General features: G+C 33.9%; 1 protein-coding gene across 2 annotated transcripts; it reads left to right on the top strand.

The window, feature by feature from the left end:
* The first annotated feature begins 4654 nt into the window (after positions 1-4654).
* LOC141668422 (uncharacterized) lies at positions 4655-9064 on the top strand. Of its 2 annotated transcripts, XM_074475305.1 has the most exons (9): positions 4657-5163; positions 5279-5316; positions 5401-5509; positions 5605-5628; positions 5885-5953; positions 7553-7591; positions 7688-7775; positions 7863-7920; positions 8553-9064. In XM_074475305.1, exons 1-9 carry the CDS (start codon positions 4990-4992, stop codon positions 8860-8862), a joined length of 909 nt encoding a protein of 302 aa, XP_074331406.1. In that variant the 5' UTR covers positions 4657-4989; the 3' UTR covers positions 8863-9064. The 2 variants fall into 2 exon arrangements, with proteins under 2 accessions (XP_074331407.1, XP_074331406.1); XM_074475306.1 differs by lacking the exon at positions 7553-7591 and having other exon boundaries at positions 4655-5163.
* The last annotated feature ends 10001 nt before the right edge of the window (positions 9065-19065 follow it).

The following is a 19065-nucleotide window of genomic DNA, read 5'->3' as shown; positions in this document are numbered from 1 at the left end:
CCTATTGTAGCTAAGTCAACGCTCGAAGCATCTCAAGTTCCTCATTCTTCAAAACCTTCAGAAATTGTAAAGAGGAAACTTGTACTTGCTGGATTAGAATCAGATTTATATGAGGACAATGCTACCTTATCTTCCAGATTTCCAAATCTTTCGTCTGATTCTTCTCCAAAACTAGTTGTTTCATCAACTGGAAAAGACACAACTGCTGATTCTCATACAAATTCAAGATCAAAGAGAAGAAGATTTGTCAAAGCTTATTACAATCAGCACTTGCTCAAGCTTAAACAGGAAATTGCTGAGGAGACACAGAGTGCATCAAATCTAAAGTCTGATATCCAGTCTACTGCTGAGGTGCTTGTAGAACTGTCTGAAACTTTAGTCATGCATATCATAAGAGAGCAAGAGAAGTCTCTCATAAGCAAGTAGAAGCTAGTGCCAAGAGGCTACAAGAGAAAGGACTTTTTTCTGGATGAAGCGCACAAGAACCTGTATCTCAAAGGGATACAACAACTACATCTTCTGATCCAATCACACAAGAACCTGCACCTCAAAGTGGTGCAGCAGATATTGAAGCACAAGAGCCTCTGATTGAAACTGCTCAGGAGTCTATTACTGCAATTATGGAGATGAGTACACAAGAACCTGGTTGTCAAAGTCATCCAACAACTCTTAATTCTCCAGCTACACAAGAACCATTGCATCAAAGTTGCAATGCAAGCTTTACTCATGTTGTAATAACTCTCATTATTGATGCTGAAGGTAGAGTTCATCCGTCTCAAATGACTACTGATATTTTATCAGTACCATAACTGAATGTTCACACAGAATCTGCATCTTCAGATTCACAAGGTATAAATATTGGTATTACTTTATCATCATTTATAGTATGATTTTCATGATATAAATCCTGTTGACATGATTATATTTGGACCTTAGTTGAGGACTACCTCTAGTTGTATGATCACAGATCACTCTTCTTTAGCCACCTCTTATTTCTGTACGACAATCTTTCTGAGCCTTTTTCTGTGAGATGTGTGAAAAGATTAAGAGAAAAATAGAATTTAAGAGAGGAATGATCCTTCCTGGAAAAAGGAGAGGTAGATGAGAGATAGGATTTAGTAATCCTTGTGAGGAAGCTCTGACTATTAAAAGTCATGAGATGTGTGGTGTGAGGAGTAGTGAGACTACTTTAAATGAATAGAGAGATTAAGTTTTATTTGCTATATGTTTGCAGATGCTCAGAGTACTAAAGGAACAGATGTTGAACAACAATCTGTTGAATCTCAGGAAAACTCTGATGTATCAAAGGCTATTAATCTCCCTGCAAGTCTAAGTACTGATACTTTCTTGTAGTCCATACATTCTACTTTTCCACCACATGAGATAATCGATGTTTTTGTTAAAAAATAGTCCATTCATTCTTCTTTTCCATCACTTGAAGAAATCCCTGTTGTTGCTGAAGATGTAGTAGCACTGTTAAGGCGAAAAACACGCGCTAATAATACACGCAAGTATACGCGTTCGCAAGTAATATAGAATACTTTCTAGTTCGTTCCCACAGAGACTCAGACTAATTATGTTCAATTAACATTTACTCACTAATGTATGATTACTTCTCAACGTCAAGACAATAACACGTAAATTTGATTAACTAAGTATTAACTTAATTAACTATGAGAATTAAACACTTAATTGACACTTGAATTAACAATATTAAACACACATGAGATCATAACTTCATTACTACTTCCTTCAATAGTTATTATTATTATCCTTAGCATGTAATAGTGATGATATTAATCGAACAACACGAAACTGATAAAAGCCAACTTTCATTGTACTAATACCATTCTACCAAACATCCACAATTAAGATAGAAGTTGAATAGTCATCAATTATATTGAGACCCTATATGTCTACAGAATTTGACAACATAACGATTTAAGCATAAGTTATTCCTTATGATTACACAGGGCAAATAAAACGGTTAGAGTTACCCACTAATCATGCGTACACATACATGAACCTATGCTAGCATGGCAAGTTATAAATCTCAAGATCCACCGTCGCTTCACAAGAGATTAACACCCTATCTTATATGTCCGTGACGCACATAAGACGAATAAGCACAACCGATACTAGATATCATATAATCATCACACACTAAGGTATTAAACAACTAACTCAAGAATTCCATAGTAAATCCGTTACGACCCCATGATCACGATTAGCCCATGATTGAACTCATCGTCATCATGGGTTCATATGAAAACATGATAATAACACATGAGAATAACTAATAAAAATACTTATTAAAACCAGAGTACGTCACAAGAGTAATAAGGTTCAAAGTAAAGAAAACTAGCATCCACTGATACAATGAATAAAAGAATCACAAGAAAACTATGCTTCCTCTTCTTCGTTGCGATGTGCTAAAACGGTCTTCTTCCTTATCTTCTTGCTCCTCGATTGATACCACCATTCAACACACGTGAAACGTCTCTGAAAACTACTTATATAGGAGCCCCACAAGCCCCAGCTATCTCAGAAGTCGGAAGTTCAACAGGAATAGAACTCTAAAAATCAGGATTTTAATTCACGACCCTGAGCGGCCGCCCAGCAATCCTGAGCGGACGCCCAGCTTCTTGAGCGGGCGCCTAGCCAGGCTGAGCGGGCGCCCAACACCTCACTGGAAAATTTATTATTTTTCTCCTGTTTTCTGCTGCGTTCTGCTCCTAACTTCCCACTTGCAATGCCAAGCACATACTTAGGCCTATTCCTGATGAAATCTCTCCACAAATGCAAGTAATACCCTGAAATGCATAAACACTAGAAAAACGCATCAAATACACAAAATACTTGAATTCAAGACATCAATTCAAGCCATTATAAGACGTACTAAGTGGTATAAAATGCCACTTATCACACCCCCAAACTTAAATCGATGCTTGTCCTCAAGCGTCACAGACTCCAAAATGAAACAAAAACATGCATGAATGCAATCTATATGAAATACAGCGATCCCCCTCACTACGACTAAACCAACCAATTCACGACATCTCAATAAATACAATTAGGCGACTAAAGATCAATCAAATCATGCAAACTAACATACACCCAGAAACGTGGTGTGTGCGGATGCTTAACAGATATGCTTCGAAACTAGATCAATTATCATAACTCGATTATCCTCAAGGAAATCACATGATTATACGAAGAATAAATTCTAGGCACAAAATGACTTAAACACTTCAAAATTACTGGAGCTTATTACGGAATCATGCTTTTATTCAACACAACAACAAATGCTTATTTGACCGTGCAATGAGCGAGGTCTACAAAAGACTTATGCAATGTCATCCATTTAGCGAGCGTTAGGTTAGCGGATCCCAGACTATAAAAGCCTTAGGTCACTAGGCACAAAATCCCTTAAGAACTTAATAACTCGAATACCAAAGAGCCCACTCGTGGTCAATTATGCATAAACAAATTTTTTTTCTTTTTTTCTTTTCTTTTTTTTTTTCTTTTTCTTTTTCTTTTTTTCAAATTTCTGAGCAAGTGCGTTTCGCTCCATCTTGCTCAACCCTAGACTACTCGCATACAAATACGAGCCGACTACTAGCCATTTGACGCCTAGCCACAATTAGCAATGAATTCTAATTTTTACTCCAATTTTTTTTTCTTTTCATGCCTTTTATAATTAAGAACCTATTATAAATTCTAAGCATAATCAATAGATTACCCTCAAAAACCATCAAACCATGACAACAATCTAGTCCTTAACCATACTCTAAGACTTAGTGAAATTACAAGTGTTTCTAGCATGCATGTCAACCTACAAGACTCAACATCACTCTAACGCTATCACTACACTCGCATCAATATCACAAATCAATTGGTAAAGCTACGCAAAAGGGATCATGGTAAATGCATGAGCTAAATGATATGATAAATAAAGCTATAAAAATAAAATAAAATAAAATAAAAAAACCTATATGGCAAAAATATGCAATTATATGAACTAAACTATCATGAATATGCAACTACATGACACACACACAAAAATATTCCTTAACTACCACCCCCAAACTTAAAATCTTCACTGTCCCCAGTGAAGGTAGTAGAAAGGAACACAGGGTATACCTACTCGGAGAAATCATCATCATCACCTTCAGAGGGTGGAGTATCAGGAGGCGAATAAGCAGAGTCCTCACCAAAAACGGGCCACTGGATGTCAGCTCCAAGGCCTCTGAAAGCAGTCCCAAGTGCAAGGGTGAGCTCTTGAGCAAACCTACTCTGTGTTTCATACATAGTATCCATCCTCCTCGACAGCCTCCTATACTGAGTATCAGCCATCCCAGCACCCTCCTGGGCTCTAGAAGAGCCTGCCTCATCACGACCCGGCCTAGGCATGGTAACACCAGCTGCTGGACGTCCTCCTGAAAAAGTACGTCGTTACTAACATTCAACTTATCAACTTAGAAGTTGTGAATTCAACTTATAAGTTGGGTCGACAAACACTCGTCGATAAATACTTACGGGCTTATAAGTTAATAAGTTACTTATTTCGGACGGTCAAACAGGCCCCTAGTCCATTTTTCAGTTTTCAAGTTCATATGACACTGAATCAATAGGTGAGGGTCATGCAAACTTAACCCGGCCCATATAATTCCAGCTTTTGAACCAATGGGTTCGGACAAGCTCCCAGCCACCGGCAATAGCTACGGATAACCGTTAATAAATATATAATCTAAACTTCTTTCTCATTCTTTAATTTCATTTTTTCAATTTGCTTTTTCCCTTTCTATTGTTGACTCTCACTTTTCCCCAATTTGAACTTTTTTAGGGTTTATGAAAAAACACCAACGACACAAATTGAATCTCTCCCTGACATTTCACTTCAATTTGCTTCGGGGTTTCATCTTTTTTTCAAAATCTTGAATGCCCATTTAATTTAATTCGACTCTTATTACGAATATTAGTATAATTATGAAGGGGGACGCTAAAGGTGTAAAAATGTCATCTTTGGGAAGCATAGTAAGGAAAAGGCTTTCAGATATCACCAATTCAGTGCCCCAACCTCAACAAAAGTCTCCGGTAAAAGTCGAAAATCTACAAATAATCGATTCTTCAACTAAAGAGTACATTGATAGCCTTCTTCAGGTAATTTCAACCTTACATTGTGTTTTCGTGTGTGTCCTGTTTTCATTTATATTGTGTTTACTAGATTGTATAATTTTAGTTTGTTTGATTTTTCGAAATGTTTTCATTCCAACAGGAAAACAGGGCCTTGAAGTCACTCCTTGGAGACAAGAAGTACACTTTGCTTTTTCTATGCAATTCTTTTTGCTTTTTTCAAGTATCATTATGTTTGCTTATGAGTTTGAATTTTTCTAACAGTAAAATTATTGAAGTGGGTGGAATTGAGCTGAGAAAATTGCGCACAACTCTTCAAAAATTGCAGTTGCAGAATTGGAGTCTTGCTCAGTCAAATAGTCATATGCTAGCGGTTTGTGATTTACACTTTTTTATACTTGATGTACTTATAAATGTGTTGACTTAATTATGTACATATTGTGCTGAATACTTGTAATATCTTTGCAGGAACTTAATTTGGGTAAAGAAAAGGTTAGACTCAAACTATACCTTCATTTGTCCGAGGTTTAAGCTGCATTTTGTATAGGCCATATGACAACTTTAACCCTTCAGGACTAATAGAAATCGAACCTTAAAGTTAAAATGGTCAAATTTGGAAAATATGTCAAAAGTTTCAGTATTTTTTATTAATGAATTGCGTCCAATGTATACATTTTATCTACTCTATACTCAAAGGTCAAATTTTCATATTTCTATGATATGACAAATGAATTACTGTTTGTTGCAGTTAAAATCGCTTCAGCATGAACTTGTTTGCAAGGACGCCTTGCTCAAAGCAAAGAACACGGAACTTGAGGTAAGATCTTTCTCCGCTGTATGGACTATTACACAGTAGCTATTAAATTATGTTGTGTATTTCAAACCAGGAAAACTAATATACATATACGTTATATGTTAGACATTTCTGTCATATATTTATTCTTGAACATCTTGACATGTCTAGACACTTGGTGACTTGACATCCAAAATTTTGATATCCCACCAACACCAAGCATATGCATGACGTATAATAATGCTTAAAAAACAATATTTGCTTGTTATTTGGAAAAACTCAGTATCGGTCTCTTACAACCAAAAAACCATTATAAGAAAATAGTAGTTTTATTAGGGAATGGCAGTAAGACTACTTAGGGCATGGTGAAAACAAACTTTCAGTCTAATTTAGAAATTTGCATAAAGAAAAAAAAATTAACAATATGTTCTACTTCTGTAACATGCAACTTTTTTGAATTCGCACCGGAGTTCTTCAACATCTTGTCATATCACTACAAATTTACTCTCAGATATTAAAATCACGGAGAAGTGTCATTGAACTTGTCTGCTGACAGAATAGAGGAATACTCAGATTTTGTAGGACAGATTAAGATCTTCGAAAAATCACTAGCAGTTGTGGAGCAAACTTATATTAGTAAAGAAAGAACTAGTCCCTACTCCAGCACATAACTCGAACACTACATATGTGAGACATCACTTTCAGAAGAGTCTAGGGGATTTTCCTCCTCTTGATTATTGCTGACTCATCTTTTATCATTAGCAGAATGTATATTATCAGATGCACAGATTGTTTGAGCAACCTAGAAAGGAACAGCTCCGGATAAGTTTATAATAATACTACAAATGCTAAAAAATGAATTTCGCAACAAGAAACAAAAAGAGTGAATTATGGTGAAAAATATTTCGAGAAACCATTTACTCAACATTGTTTTAATTTGGAGATAAAAGTTTATTAATGTAGACTTTTTTCATGCATAATCTGAAATTTTTTAAAAAGTTTGCTTTAGGAATTAACAGTTCCAACCTAATCATTCAAAAATTTGAAGATAAAGACAAAACAGACAAACAGGCTTATAAGATTATATAACACATTCACTGTTTTTCACCTAGTTAACAACTTGGTTCTTCTGGGCCTTTGGCTAATACCTCTTATATAAAAAAAAATGTGCTACACCGCCTACTTTTTTAATGCCTCTTTAAAGGTCGCTTATAAGAGGTTGTGGATGCAAAACAAACATGTATCTGAGAGGTATAACCCTTATAAGCTATTTTAAGTGTCTTAAAACCATAGCCACTAACACTCCCATATCTTGACTTTCTCTAGCCTTCTAGAAAACTCGGGAATTTATATAGCTTCCGCTAACGTCTTTCGCTATCTTTTCTTTTCTCTAAATATAATTTTTGGGGAACAGGCTGCAGCCGGTAGTTTAGATACTTTTATTTCTGATTACTTCAAACGTGACTGCAAATTTGCAAAGATACTTTAGCCTGTCTTGTGTTCAATCCTCAGTTTATTGGTGAATAAACATATAATTTAAGGATAATAAGTTCATGTCCATGCTTGAATTTTAAATTGGCTTATTGATAACTTCTTAAGTCTTTTAAATTTATCATTTTCCAGAAGAATCGCAAGATGAATGGATTTAGCAATGTCTCTCGGGTATTTTATTAAATCTCTTTCTGTTTTGATAGAGTAGTGTTAGGATTTTCCTACAGCATATTTATCACTAATACTTGTGTCACTTTGTTCATTAAGCATGGAGATGAAGAATGTATGAAACTCAAATCTACCAGAGATAGCACCTCATGTACTGGCAGAAGAAGGCGTCCATTAAGAAGTCTATGTAAATGCTAACTATGAGAAAAAGTCTAAATTTCTTCGTTTAAATCAAATCTATATTTAACCACATGCAATTCTGGATATACTGCAGCTATGGGCCCTTTAACATCTCAACAAGTTGCCGAAAATGAGATGGCTGAAAACAAGAGGTAAGAGTATCACTGGCGCTAAAAGCCCTTAGCTTAATTAGAAATGTGGCATTCCAAAATTAAAAATTATACATAAACGATCAAATTGACATCTCTCAAACGGGTCATTTCCCTTGGGTAAAATTATAGTCAACCCCAGAATGTTGGCCATTTATGCTGAACTTGTAAAGAGCTGTAGTAAAATTCATGTCATCTCCTGCTATTTATAAAAAGTTAAAATAATATAATCTACTATTTTTAAAATAAAGCCAACTTTTTGGTCCACACCGTTTCAGTAGAACAGGTTTAGTAAAATATTAGACCGTCATATTTTTAATCTATTAGCCAACCCCATTGAAGATGCTTTAAGTCTACATCTTATAATGTAAATCATTTTCAACTTTGCTTAATTACTTTAACTTAACATTCAACTAGTTAAGCTATGCCTTTGGTTGAATGCATTCTTCTCGGTGTCCTGATTATCGGGACATCTTTTGGCTTCTATCTCTTCCCTTCCTGTATTTGACCCAGTCATTCCAAATGATTCACCAAGCTAGTTACCAGAAAGAAAATGTTATTATTGTTTATACCCCCAGCATTTCTCCTCAAATTTTAAGTAGATTACTGAATGTGTGTTCTTAAACATTATTCAGGCGATGTTTAAGAAGGCAATCTGCTAGGGTTAAATCCTGTGAGCAGGAACTTAAAGAGAACTTGTTTGAGTTGGAAGATATTAACTATTCGGTTCAGCAACTGGCAGAAAGTCCTTTGCATAAAGAAACTGAAACTTCTGAGAGTAAGCCGTCCATCAAAAAAGAAGAAAACTATGAGAATTATATCCGTAAATATGATCCTTTAGAGTTGAGAAGAAATTCAATTGGGCGACCAGCAAGAAAAGCAGCAGTGAAGGTTCAGTCGTACAAGGAAGTTCCTCTTAATATCAAAATGAGAAGACCAGAATGAAACTCTTTAAGTTATATTTCATCAGTAAGATGTATATTATAAATTATATTTCTCAGTCATTTGTAGGAACTGTGTGTATCTTTGTATCTTCTGGCTATCTGCCAAGTAATTTATTTAGTTGTATCTTGTTACCAGATGATCTTAACCTGTTTTATACCTAAAACTCAATCGTGTTATTCAAATGACATCGGAATTTATATCAGACTGTCGAATAAACAATGATCTCACGTATATGAATGTGCATCATTTAGCATCTTTGATAAAAATAGAGTTGATGACAATTATAGATACTCTTAACTTTAAAATCGGAGATATATTAGGACGAGTACTCCAATTCATGTGAGGGGAGTTGTGAGGTGAGATGTCCAAGACGACTGCTCCCCTCATAGTTAAGGGTGTATTCAATTGAAATTTTAAAAGATTTTTTTAGATTTTAAAAATTTTAAAATATTTGATTTGAATTCTAAAAAATCCTTTAAAATATGATGATGTTTAATAGAAATCGATTTTTTTTCAAAAAAATAATATGGGGATATTCAATTTAGATTTTAAAAAGTCTATTAAAATTTAGTGGTATTTAATTTAGATTTTAAAAAATCCATTAAAATTTGGTGATATTCAAAAGTCCCTGATTTTTTTTGTATTTTATAAAATTGTAGATTTTGATAGAGTTGCTAGTGTATTTTATGATTTCAGAAATCTTAACATAATCTAAGAGATTTTGATGAATTAATAGAAATCACTAATCAAATCAGCAATACACCCCTGCAACTTGTGAAAAAGTCTCATTATAGTATGTACCATGAATTTGTTTGAAACCTTTTGCCACTAGTCGCGCTTTATAAGTCTGTACTTTATCATCCATGTTGGTTTTCTTCTTGAAAACCCACTTGTACCCTATAGGTTTTACCCCTTCAGGTGGAACAACTAAAGTCCATACTTTATTTTGATACATGGATTCCATTTCGGATTTCATGACCTCTAGCCATCTCTCGGAGTCTGGACTATTCATAGCTAGGTAAGAGGCTCATCATTTTCTATGAGCATTACATCATCATCTTGAGTCAAGAAAAATCCATAATATCTCTCCGGTTCATGACGAGTCCTACTAGATCTACGAACAACCTGTGTTTCCGGAGTAGGAACATCTTGATGTACTTACTTCCCACTTTCCAACTCTGGTTCAATGTTATTTTGTACAACTCGATCTTCATCGAGATCTATAGTCCTCCCACTAATTTTTTTGGAAAGTAACTCTCTTTCAAGAAATACAGCGGTTCGAGTAACAAACACTTTGTTTTCGGTAGGATTATAGAAACTATACCCTTTAGTTTCTTCAGGATATCCCATAAAATAACATCTATCCGATTTTGGTCCTATCTTGTCAGACACCAAGCATTTTACAAACGCTTCACATCCCCATACTTTCATAAACGACATGTTGTGACCTTTCTTAGTCCATATCTCATATGGAGTCTTTTGAACCGATTTAGTTGGAACTCGGTTTAGTGTATATGCAGCCGTTCTAGAGCATAACCCCAGAAACTTATTTATACAAATATGAGAACCACATCCAGTATCTAATACCCAAGATGTAGAAGTAGACAAATTGACTTCTATAACATAAATACCTGAATCAGAAGCAGCAACAGCAGCCTTCTTCTTCTTCAGATCCTCTAAATAAGCATGATAGTTCCTCTTCCAATGACCTGGTTTCTTGCAATAGTGACAACCTTTGGAACACCACCTCTAGGATTCAAAGCCTTGGTCAAATCAGGTTTTGGATTGTCATTAGATTTAGATCCCATCTTCCTCTTGCCTTTCCATTTACCTTTTCCTTTGGCATCCCCCTTATTCACCATCAACATGGGAGCAAGGGACGCCTTCTGAATGTTGGTCTCAGCAGTTTTCAACATAGCCAACAATTCGGTGAGGTTCTTATTTATCTTATTTATATTGTAATTTATCACAAATTGAGAATAGCTACTATTTAAAGATTGCAAAATTAGATCAATCCGGTGCTCCATAGCAATCGGGGCACCCAATTTGGCAAGGTACTCAATATAGCCTATCATCCTTAGAACATGCGGTCCAACCGGATCACGTTCTCCCTGCTTACATGCGTTCAACGACTTGAAAGTATCAAACCTCTCCTGACGAGCCTGTCCTTCAAACATACATTTAAGGTGCTCAATCATATCATAAGAATCCATATTCTTATGTTGTTTCTGAAGTTCAGCACTCATGGTCGCTAATATGAGACATTGAACATCCGTGTCATCATCGATATGATTCTGATAAATATTATATTGTGCACGGGATGCTCCTTCAGGGAGAGGTGCATGGCGAGGAATATCTATTACATAGAGCTTGTGCTCTTGTTTGAGGACAATCCTCAAGTTCCTCTTCCAGTCAAGGAAGTTTGTTCATGTTAGCTTGTCCTTCTCAAGGACCGATCGCATAAAGAAGTTATTTGAATTGTTTGCCATTAGATATCTACAATATTTAAAAATGCATAAGATAAACTAGTCAATAAATGATTATTAAATTATGTTCAAGTGATTATTCATATATATTCAAAATATATATCTCCCACTTATTTTATCAAATTAATAGCCCTAACAATTAATTCGGAAAGAATATATTCTATATACTTTCTAGTGAGTCAAGATCCATATTTCATCATATCTTAGGTCAGCTTTGGCTTTTCTCCCAAAATAAGATTATTTAGGTAGACAACATTTGTCAATTATACCAACTATATAACTCTTGGATAGTTTAGTGGAACAATATTTATTCGTATTTATCCAATAAATCTCACCAAACTCTATGCCTCTAAGTTCACAATCCTATCCTGGTAACTTAGTTAAGTCAAACTCAAAGGTCTAAAAAGTATCATATACTTCAACATGCCATCCCACGATAGATGGGAGTATTTTGCTGTGGTGAATCCACTCCTTATCGATCTAGGGGTTAACGCGTTGGACATTTGGAAGTCATCTAAACAACTTAATATTAACATTAGGGTTTTGTTAGTATTATAACGATCATGATCCCATCATAAAGAGATTCCCAATTTTTCCTTAAATAAAATATTTCAAATCAATACTCAGCAATGGTTTGATTTCCAGGTAGTGGAGGAGTCACATCGGTCTCGCTTAAAACCCACAACCTTACAAGTTCAATGAACCCGTTTTTGACAAAATCGCACCATGTCAGAAATAAAGAAGATTCGTATTTTATTTCGTGTTTCATAAACACGAGAATCTCATAATCGTTTGTAAATTTTTAAAATTTTGAGTCATTACAGATTTTATCTTGTTTAGCAGGCATGGCATGAGTGACGTATCTAATACATACATTCATGCATGTTTAATCTAATTAAAGCATGCATCATTAACTATTCTATACATACATTCATACATCAATATGTAAAGTGCGGTATGTAAACCTGCTTGGTTATGGCCTTTATCCTATGTGATCCTTTCAAGCTAATGAAAGGATCATGGTCAATTTATGGTGAAAAATAAATACAATTACAAGTCTTCATTCTTCTTGTCTCGATTGTTGCTCCTCCTCTTGGATCACCCCTTCTAGAAGTACATTACATTAAAACAACCTATACTAATGTACTTACATAAGAAAACTCGAGTTACGTTCGAGGTTAAATAGTTACAAGAATAATGAAAACGACATGCAAGTCGTATTTATAAAACCAAAACCATAAACTTTAATTTAAAGGTCTTAAGACCATAACCAGCACCATACTCAAGTAAACAAATAAAGAACTTGAAAAATATAGCGGATCTAGGGACGGCAGCCCCAGGCTGGGGTCGAGCTGCCAGGTCAGCTCGAAAAGATTTTTTTTCTCAAAAAACCAGTCTTTTACAGAAATCTTAATTTCAGAACTACAGATCATATCTTAACCAGCATCTGCCACTACTGCATCATATGCAGTTTCAACGGATAATGCACATTATACTTCAACGGTTAAATCCATCAACAGATAAATCCATCAACAGATACTCAGTTCTGTGCATCAACGGAAGACTAGTCTTGTACAGATATCTCAATCTCAGAACTACAGATCATATCTGAACCAGTCTCTGCCACTATTGCATCATATACAGTTTCAGAAGCATGTATCATGTATCATATACATACTAATCATTCCCCGTATAACAGATCATGTCAATACACCCATCTGTCCAACAGTTTAGATCACTATCTTATAAACCAGACATCAAGCATAACATACAAATCGCATGCTGATCAGTCATGGAAAAATATTACGTGCTAGTATCATCATATACATATACATCACGTGAATGTACATAAAACTCTATATAACAGTTTGATCATTAATCAACATAACAGCATGCATATTAAAACTCACACATAAATGGTATCAATATACATACATGGCAAATCTGATTCATGTATAATATATTGAAAAACTGTCAAACACGCAACCAAATCATCCCATTATATACATAGATCTGATACCATTGTTAGGGATTCAAGCAATAAAATGCAACGGAAAACAAAAATTTTGAATCCCTACCGCAAGATCTATGTATAATGACTGGATAATTATGGAGAATAGGATCATGTACCTTAAATAAAGCTTTTCTTCTGATTATAATGGAAGTTCTGATCTTGATGAACCACAGCAGCCCTCCTTGCGAAGATCTGTTCTCCCAGGTATCCACATGAACGTCCGATCGTCCAACGATCACCGGAGCCGGTACTAGCCAATTGGTTGCCTCTTCCTCTCTCTCTCTCTCTCTCTCTCTCTCTCTCTCTCTCTCTCTCTCTCTCTCTCTCTCTCTCTCTCTCTCTCTCTCTCTCTCTTTCTCTAGCCTCTCTAAGATGTAGAGCTTCTAGGTTTTTTCTAAAAACGTAATGTGACAAGTAACCCTAAAAATATACATCTTAATGTATATATAGGGGAGAAAGTATTAAGGCCTAACCCTAAACTAAATGGGCTTCTGAAAAATGGTCCATTCTGATTTCGGGTTTATATTATTATTACATTCGAATTCCAATATATATACAATTAATCAAGTCTCACTTAATTAATTTAATAATTATATTCTATTTAAGAATAATAAAAAATTTAAATTCATAATATAAATAACACTCCATTTTAAATGTTATTTGTGTGTGACCCTTTAGGTTATTATTACGTTGGCAATAATTTTATTTTCTAAAAATAAAATTATAAATAATGAGTGGCATCTAGTAATACATCATTGCTCCCCAAGTAATAATAATAATTGATGATTCAATTAAACCTTTCGTGAATAATGTACAATGTAATATAATCTCTTTAGCCTTATATTATAGATCAAACTTGAGGCATACATTGTGTCATCCTCTGTTAAAGTTTAATCCTTATTTTCTTGATCAATGAGTAAACTATTAAACAAATCAGTATTTGAGCACGGCCATGCATTTTATAGTCTTACTCAATCAAGAGTCCAATAATATCACTCCTTTAATATATAAGGGCTAAATCCCATCTAAATCATTCATATTTATCATATGATTCATAATATATCCAATGTCTACTTTTATTATTATCCGGTCAAGGATAACTTTCAATAGTATCAAAGTATATTAATTCTCGTATAGAAATATAATGATTTCAAGTCTAAGGACCAATACATCATTATCAATGTGAGATTAACTTATGACACTTTAAACATATAGTATCTCACAACTGGTCAATTCAACACTATATATCTAATACATGTGCCTGTATTTTGGCTTTAGTATCACCATACCTATGATCAATGAGATGCGATCATCAGTCAACAAACACACTAGTCTCAACGTATTTATTACTGTCCCTTAACAATAATACTTGACTAGGGACCTTTAGGAATATCAATACTATTCTCATAATTTCATTTCTAAGTCATGTACTTAGAGATATAGATTTACATATCATATTCCAAGGACATTTATTAATCTAGCATTTTATCGCTGGAAAATAAAGACATAATAAATTATTAAAGAATAATCCATAGAATCATAATTAATAATCCAAATGTCTTATAACATAAACATAATAGTGTTGTCTCTTGGGAGCACACACTAACATATAGGCTTATTAATAATAGGAAAATGGGTTAGGTTGAATTTGATAATGGTTAAAATTTAGTAAACCCTAAGAGCAAGTCGAACATGTGCCCTGTATGATGTCCTTAATCAAAATATAGGGCATTGATAAAAATAGTAGTTCCAACAGTGTCCTAGTGATGCCTCATATCATTAGAGCAACCTACTTGAGCTTTATTTTTAAGACACCTCATCCCTTATCTTAGAGCAAGTCCAACAATGTCTTAGTTGAAGCCTTAAATATAATATAAAATATTATATCCTAGTAACTTAGGACATATTTATCTTATTTCAACTGCAACAATGTGCCGTATTCTCATTATATATTTAATATTTTATTATTAAAAATTTACTTTCATTATTAAAGTACAATATATAGTAGATAGAGAAAGAGAGAGTGTAAAATATAAAATAGGATAATGAGAGAGGTGACTTAAAAATAAGGCTCAAAGAGGTTGTCCTAGTGATATAAGGCATCACTTGGACATTGTTGGATCAATTTTTTTGTCATATGCCTTAAATTTCAATTTAGGACATCATATAAGGAATCTACCGGACTTGCTCTTAACTTATATTTTATAATAAATTTCCATGAACACTCTTTTTCTCTCTCTACAATTTATTATATTTTATTGATAAAAGGGATTTTTAATAATAAAATATTGAATATATGGTAAGAATAAGACACATTGTTGGAGATGAATTTATTAAACATGTCTTGAGTTAATAGGACATAATATTTTATTATATATAAGGTTTGAACTAGGATATTGTTGGACTTGCTCTAACCCAACCCAAATTAATTGGGTTTACAAAAATTTAAACCATTTAAATTTCAGTTTCAGATGGATTAGTTTGATCAGCATATATAAGGGATGGTTTGGGTTAGCTTTCAAGTTTGGTCGGATTTTGTTCATCCTAATAAGCGAGGTCAACTTTCCTTGGCTTAGGCTTCATAAAAGGAAGCCACGCCTATTTCACAACTTCCCAATATCTCAAAATGCTACATTATACCTTAAGAAAGCCTCTGTTGAAACATAATGTCAGTGGACCAATTATTTCATCACAGGATTCCCCTATCTCAAAAATTGGGACGTAAATAGAAAGAACCTGTCATTGTTTTTTAATAAAAACACATCAGGCACAAAACCTATATGCGGTGTTATAAATCTGCAATAAGGGAAATAAAACTTTGAATATCAGTAATAGAAAAAGGTCGCTGCTTCATAAGCTGCTTAGTTAAATAAGTGGGAGGGAGGGACGGCAAGTCTCTCTTAACCACTAGAAAATGCACTGATATGGAAATTCATTAAACTAAGGCCAAACAAGTTACATACCAAGTTGACAACTAATGTCAAACAACAAAAACTGAAATAAAAATAAAAAGTTGGCATTGCTCATAACTATTGTAAGAACTTCCACAGAGGCTCCGATCCAAGACTCTTGAGCTCCAAGGATATCATAATCATCTAGTATGGTTCATCTGTCACAAAAAAGAAAAATAATATTTTCAGAAAAATATTTTCGAACATAATATGTAAAACTTATGCTAAAAGCAAGCAAAGATAGATGTTCAAATGAAATAAATCCAACATGACCAGAGCAAATTTAAAGTCAGAATTCCTAGCAATCAACAACCAAATAAGATTCAACACCAATGACAAGAAGTTTTGTTATCAACTTGACATTTCCTTTTAGAAAATAGGCCGAACTCAGATATATTACTTAATATACCCACAAAAAAATAATAATTTCCACAACAAGGCATCTTCTCATCTTCAAGGCTATCTAATGAGTTTGTACAACTTTAAATGGACAGAATGGAATTACAAAGTATACACACAATCTGATGGATTATGAAGCAAACTTTACTTAGAGCTACAAACTAGATTGCAGAAATAAAAGAGTAAAAATAGCTGATGGTATAAATTTACAAATATACTAGAAATAAATCAATCAACCCGTCTTTATGGATTAAAATGTAAACATTTGCACACAACTTCCACAAAAGTAAAATAACACTCACAAATCAGAGTCTCAACTTACTCATCATCCATATCGTTTCGATGGGTACCTGAATCAAAATACCTAAATGATACAGTTCGACTAGGTTCGACATTGTAGTACAGAGTAAATGACCGAACGTATCTTAAATATTGATGTATTTTTCATCCAACACCTTGAGCCTTGTAAAGCCTTTCCCATGGGCTACCTACCGGAATAGCACGATACCAAAGACTATTTTCCTTTTTCTTCTCTTCGGTAATCAAGCGACTTAAGTAATGGTCAGGGCCGGGGCAAAAAAATTGAGTGCGAAATTTCAAAATTGGGCCCATAATATTTATTTTAGTAAGAAATTCAAATAACAGTTTCTAAACAAAATTAAATATTAAAAATACATTTTAAACCACAAATACATTTCAATATATTCACTTAAAGAGATTATTTTATAACAAAATAATCATCAACATTTAGCTTTTTTACGACATAGTTGTTCGTAAATAAAATTTCTACAACTTGAGTTTGGAAAAACTTTTTTCTATAAGTGCAACGGTAACAGGAATAGTTATTAAAATTTTATATATAATTTTTACATTATGAAAATACGAAATTTTTTGAAGAACTTTAATGAATATAATTCTTCTATTTCATCCAAATATCTTACATTTTTAAGAAAAACTTAACCAATTTTTTTTAAGAACTAAATTTTTATTTTTAATTAACTTTTAAGAAAAACTTAGCCAATTCTTACTTGTTTCAGTTTCATCTTCTTGATGAATAAGATGCATATGAACCACTTTCTTATCTATTCCCCGATTGAACTCTCTATCAAATGATAATATATAACTAGCTGAGTTATCAAGATGACCATGATTTCCACCCTCTTGTATTAATCTCACAAATGCTTTTTGAAATACCATTAATTAGATTTCTACACTTCTCCGTGGGCCTTTGAGCATTCCACCATGGAATAGAATTATTCATATATTTCTCTCTCGAATTTGAACTGTTACAACCCTTGTCGAACCACTTATCCTTATTGACTAACAACACCCCCAAAATCATTGAATAAGACATCTCAACAAGAAACTTTCTTTTACAAACATTCTCCTTTTTAACTTTAAAGCTACAAAGTCCTTCCATCACTATATCAAAGTTCTTATCATTTACAGGACTATCACTAAAAACTTGATAAATAGTTTCTTGCGATAAGTACCGATGTTTAGATACAAGCATGCTAGAGCACGCAAGATTTGATTGGGGAGGTGTTTTGACTTCCAGAATAGAGGAAGGTGTGGTTTTGAAAGGTGTAGTTAGTAAAGAAGATATAGTTTATTGGGAAGGTATTTTGACTTCCAGAGGAGAGGAAGGTACCCTTTCGGAAGAAGATGTAGTTGCTTTAACTTTAATAGATAAAGAAAGTCTAGAAGACAAAACGACGGGTTGGGATTGTGATGAAATACCCAAAGGTTGAGCAACCAGGGAAGGTGATGTAGTGACCATATCTTAGAATAACAATGAATTACTATCTTTTGTGTGTTTGACAATAAACATACAACACAATTTATTAAAAATTCACTTGATTGTATTAATAAAATTTGTTTTGCTGCAAATCTGTGTTCTTAGAAATAAGAACTCGGCTATAAATCTTGAGAGAGAATACAAGATTTTTCTATATCTATTTTGTTACATCTACACTAAGGTCCCGTGTATGCTTTATAGACCAACAACACATGTTTACAAAACTTGCACTAAAATGTACTAACACAGTTTCTAAAACTATCTTGTCTAGTTCCTTTTCTGGTGTTAGCTAATCTGTGCAGAATCTTGTAGGTTTGTGACCATCCTTTGTCCACTGAATCTTGGCCCTTGATCTTGTATACTTCAAGCTGCTTTTGTAGTCTTTCCAATTCAGTGAATAAATTGTTTCCGTATTCTGAATTTGAGATAGTTTGTCGAGATCTCTTTTTGTTCTATAGAGAAATGACATATCGATAAGTAAAATGACTTATCGATAGCTTGAGTTCCCTACATGTGTATTTGACTTGTCGAGGTCTCTATTTCTCTACATGTAGA

This window comes from Apium graveolens, chromosome 6, assembly GCF_009905375.1.
Source record: "Apium graveolens cultivar Ventura chromosome 6, ASM990537v1, whole genome shotgun sequence".
NCBI lineage: Eukaryota > Viridiplantae > Streptophyta > Magnoliopsida > Apiales > Apiaceae > Apium > Apium graveolens.
Note: the sequence above shows the minus strand (reverse complement) of the source record. Positions and strands in the feature narration are given on the sequence as shown.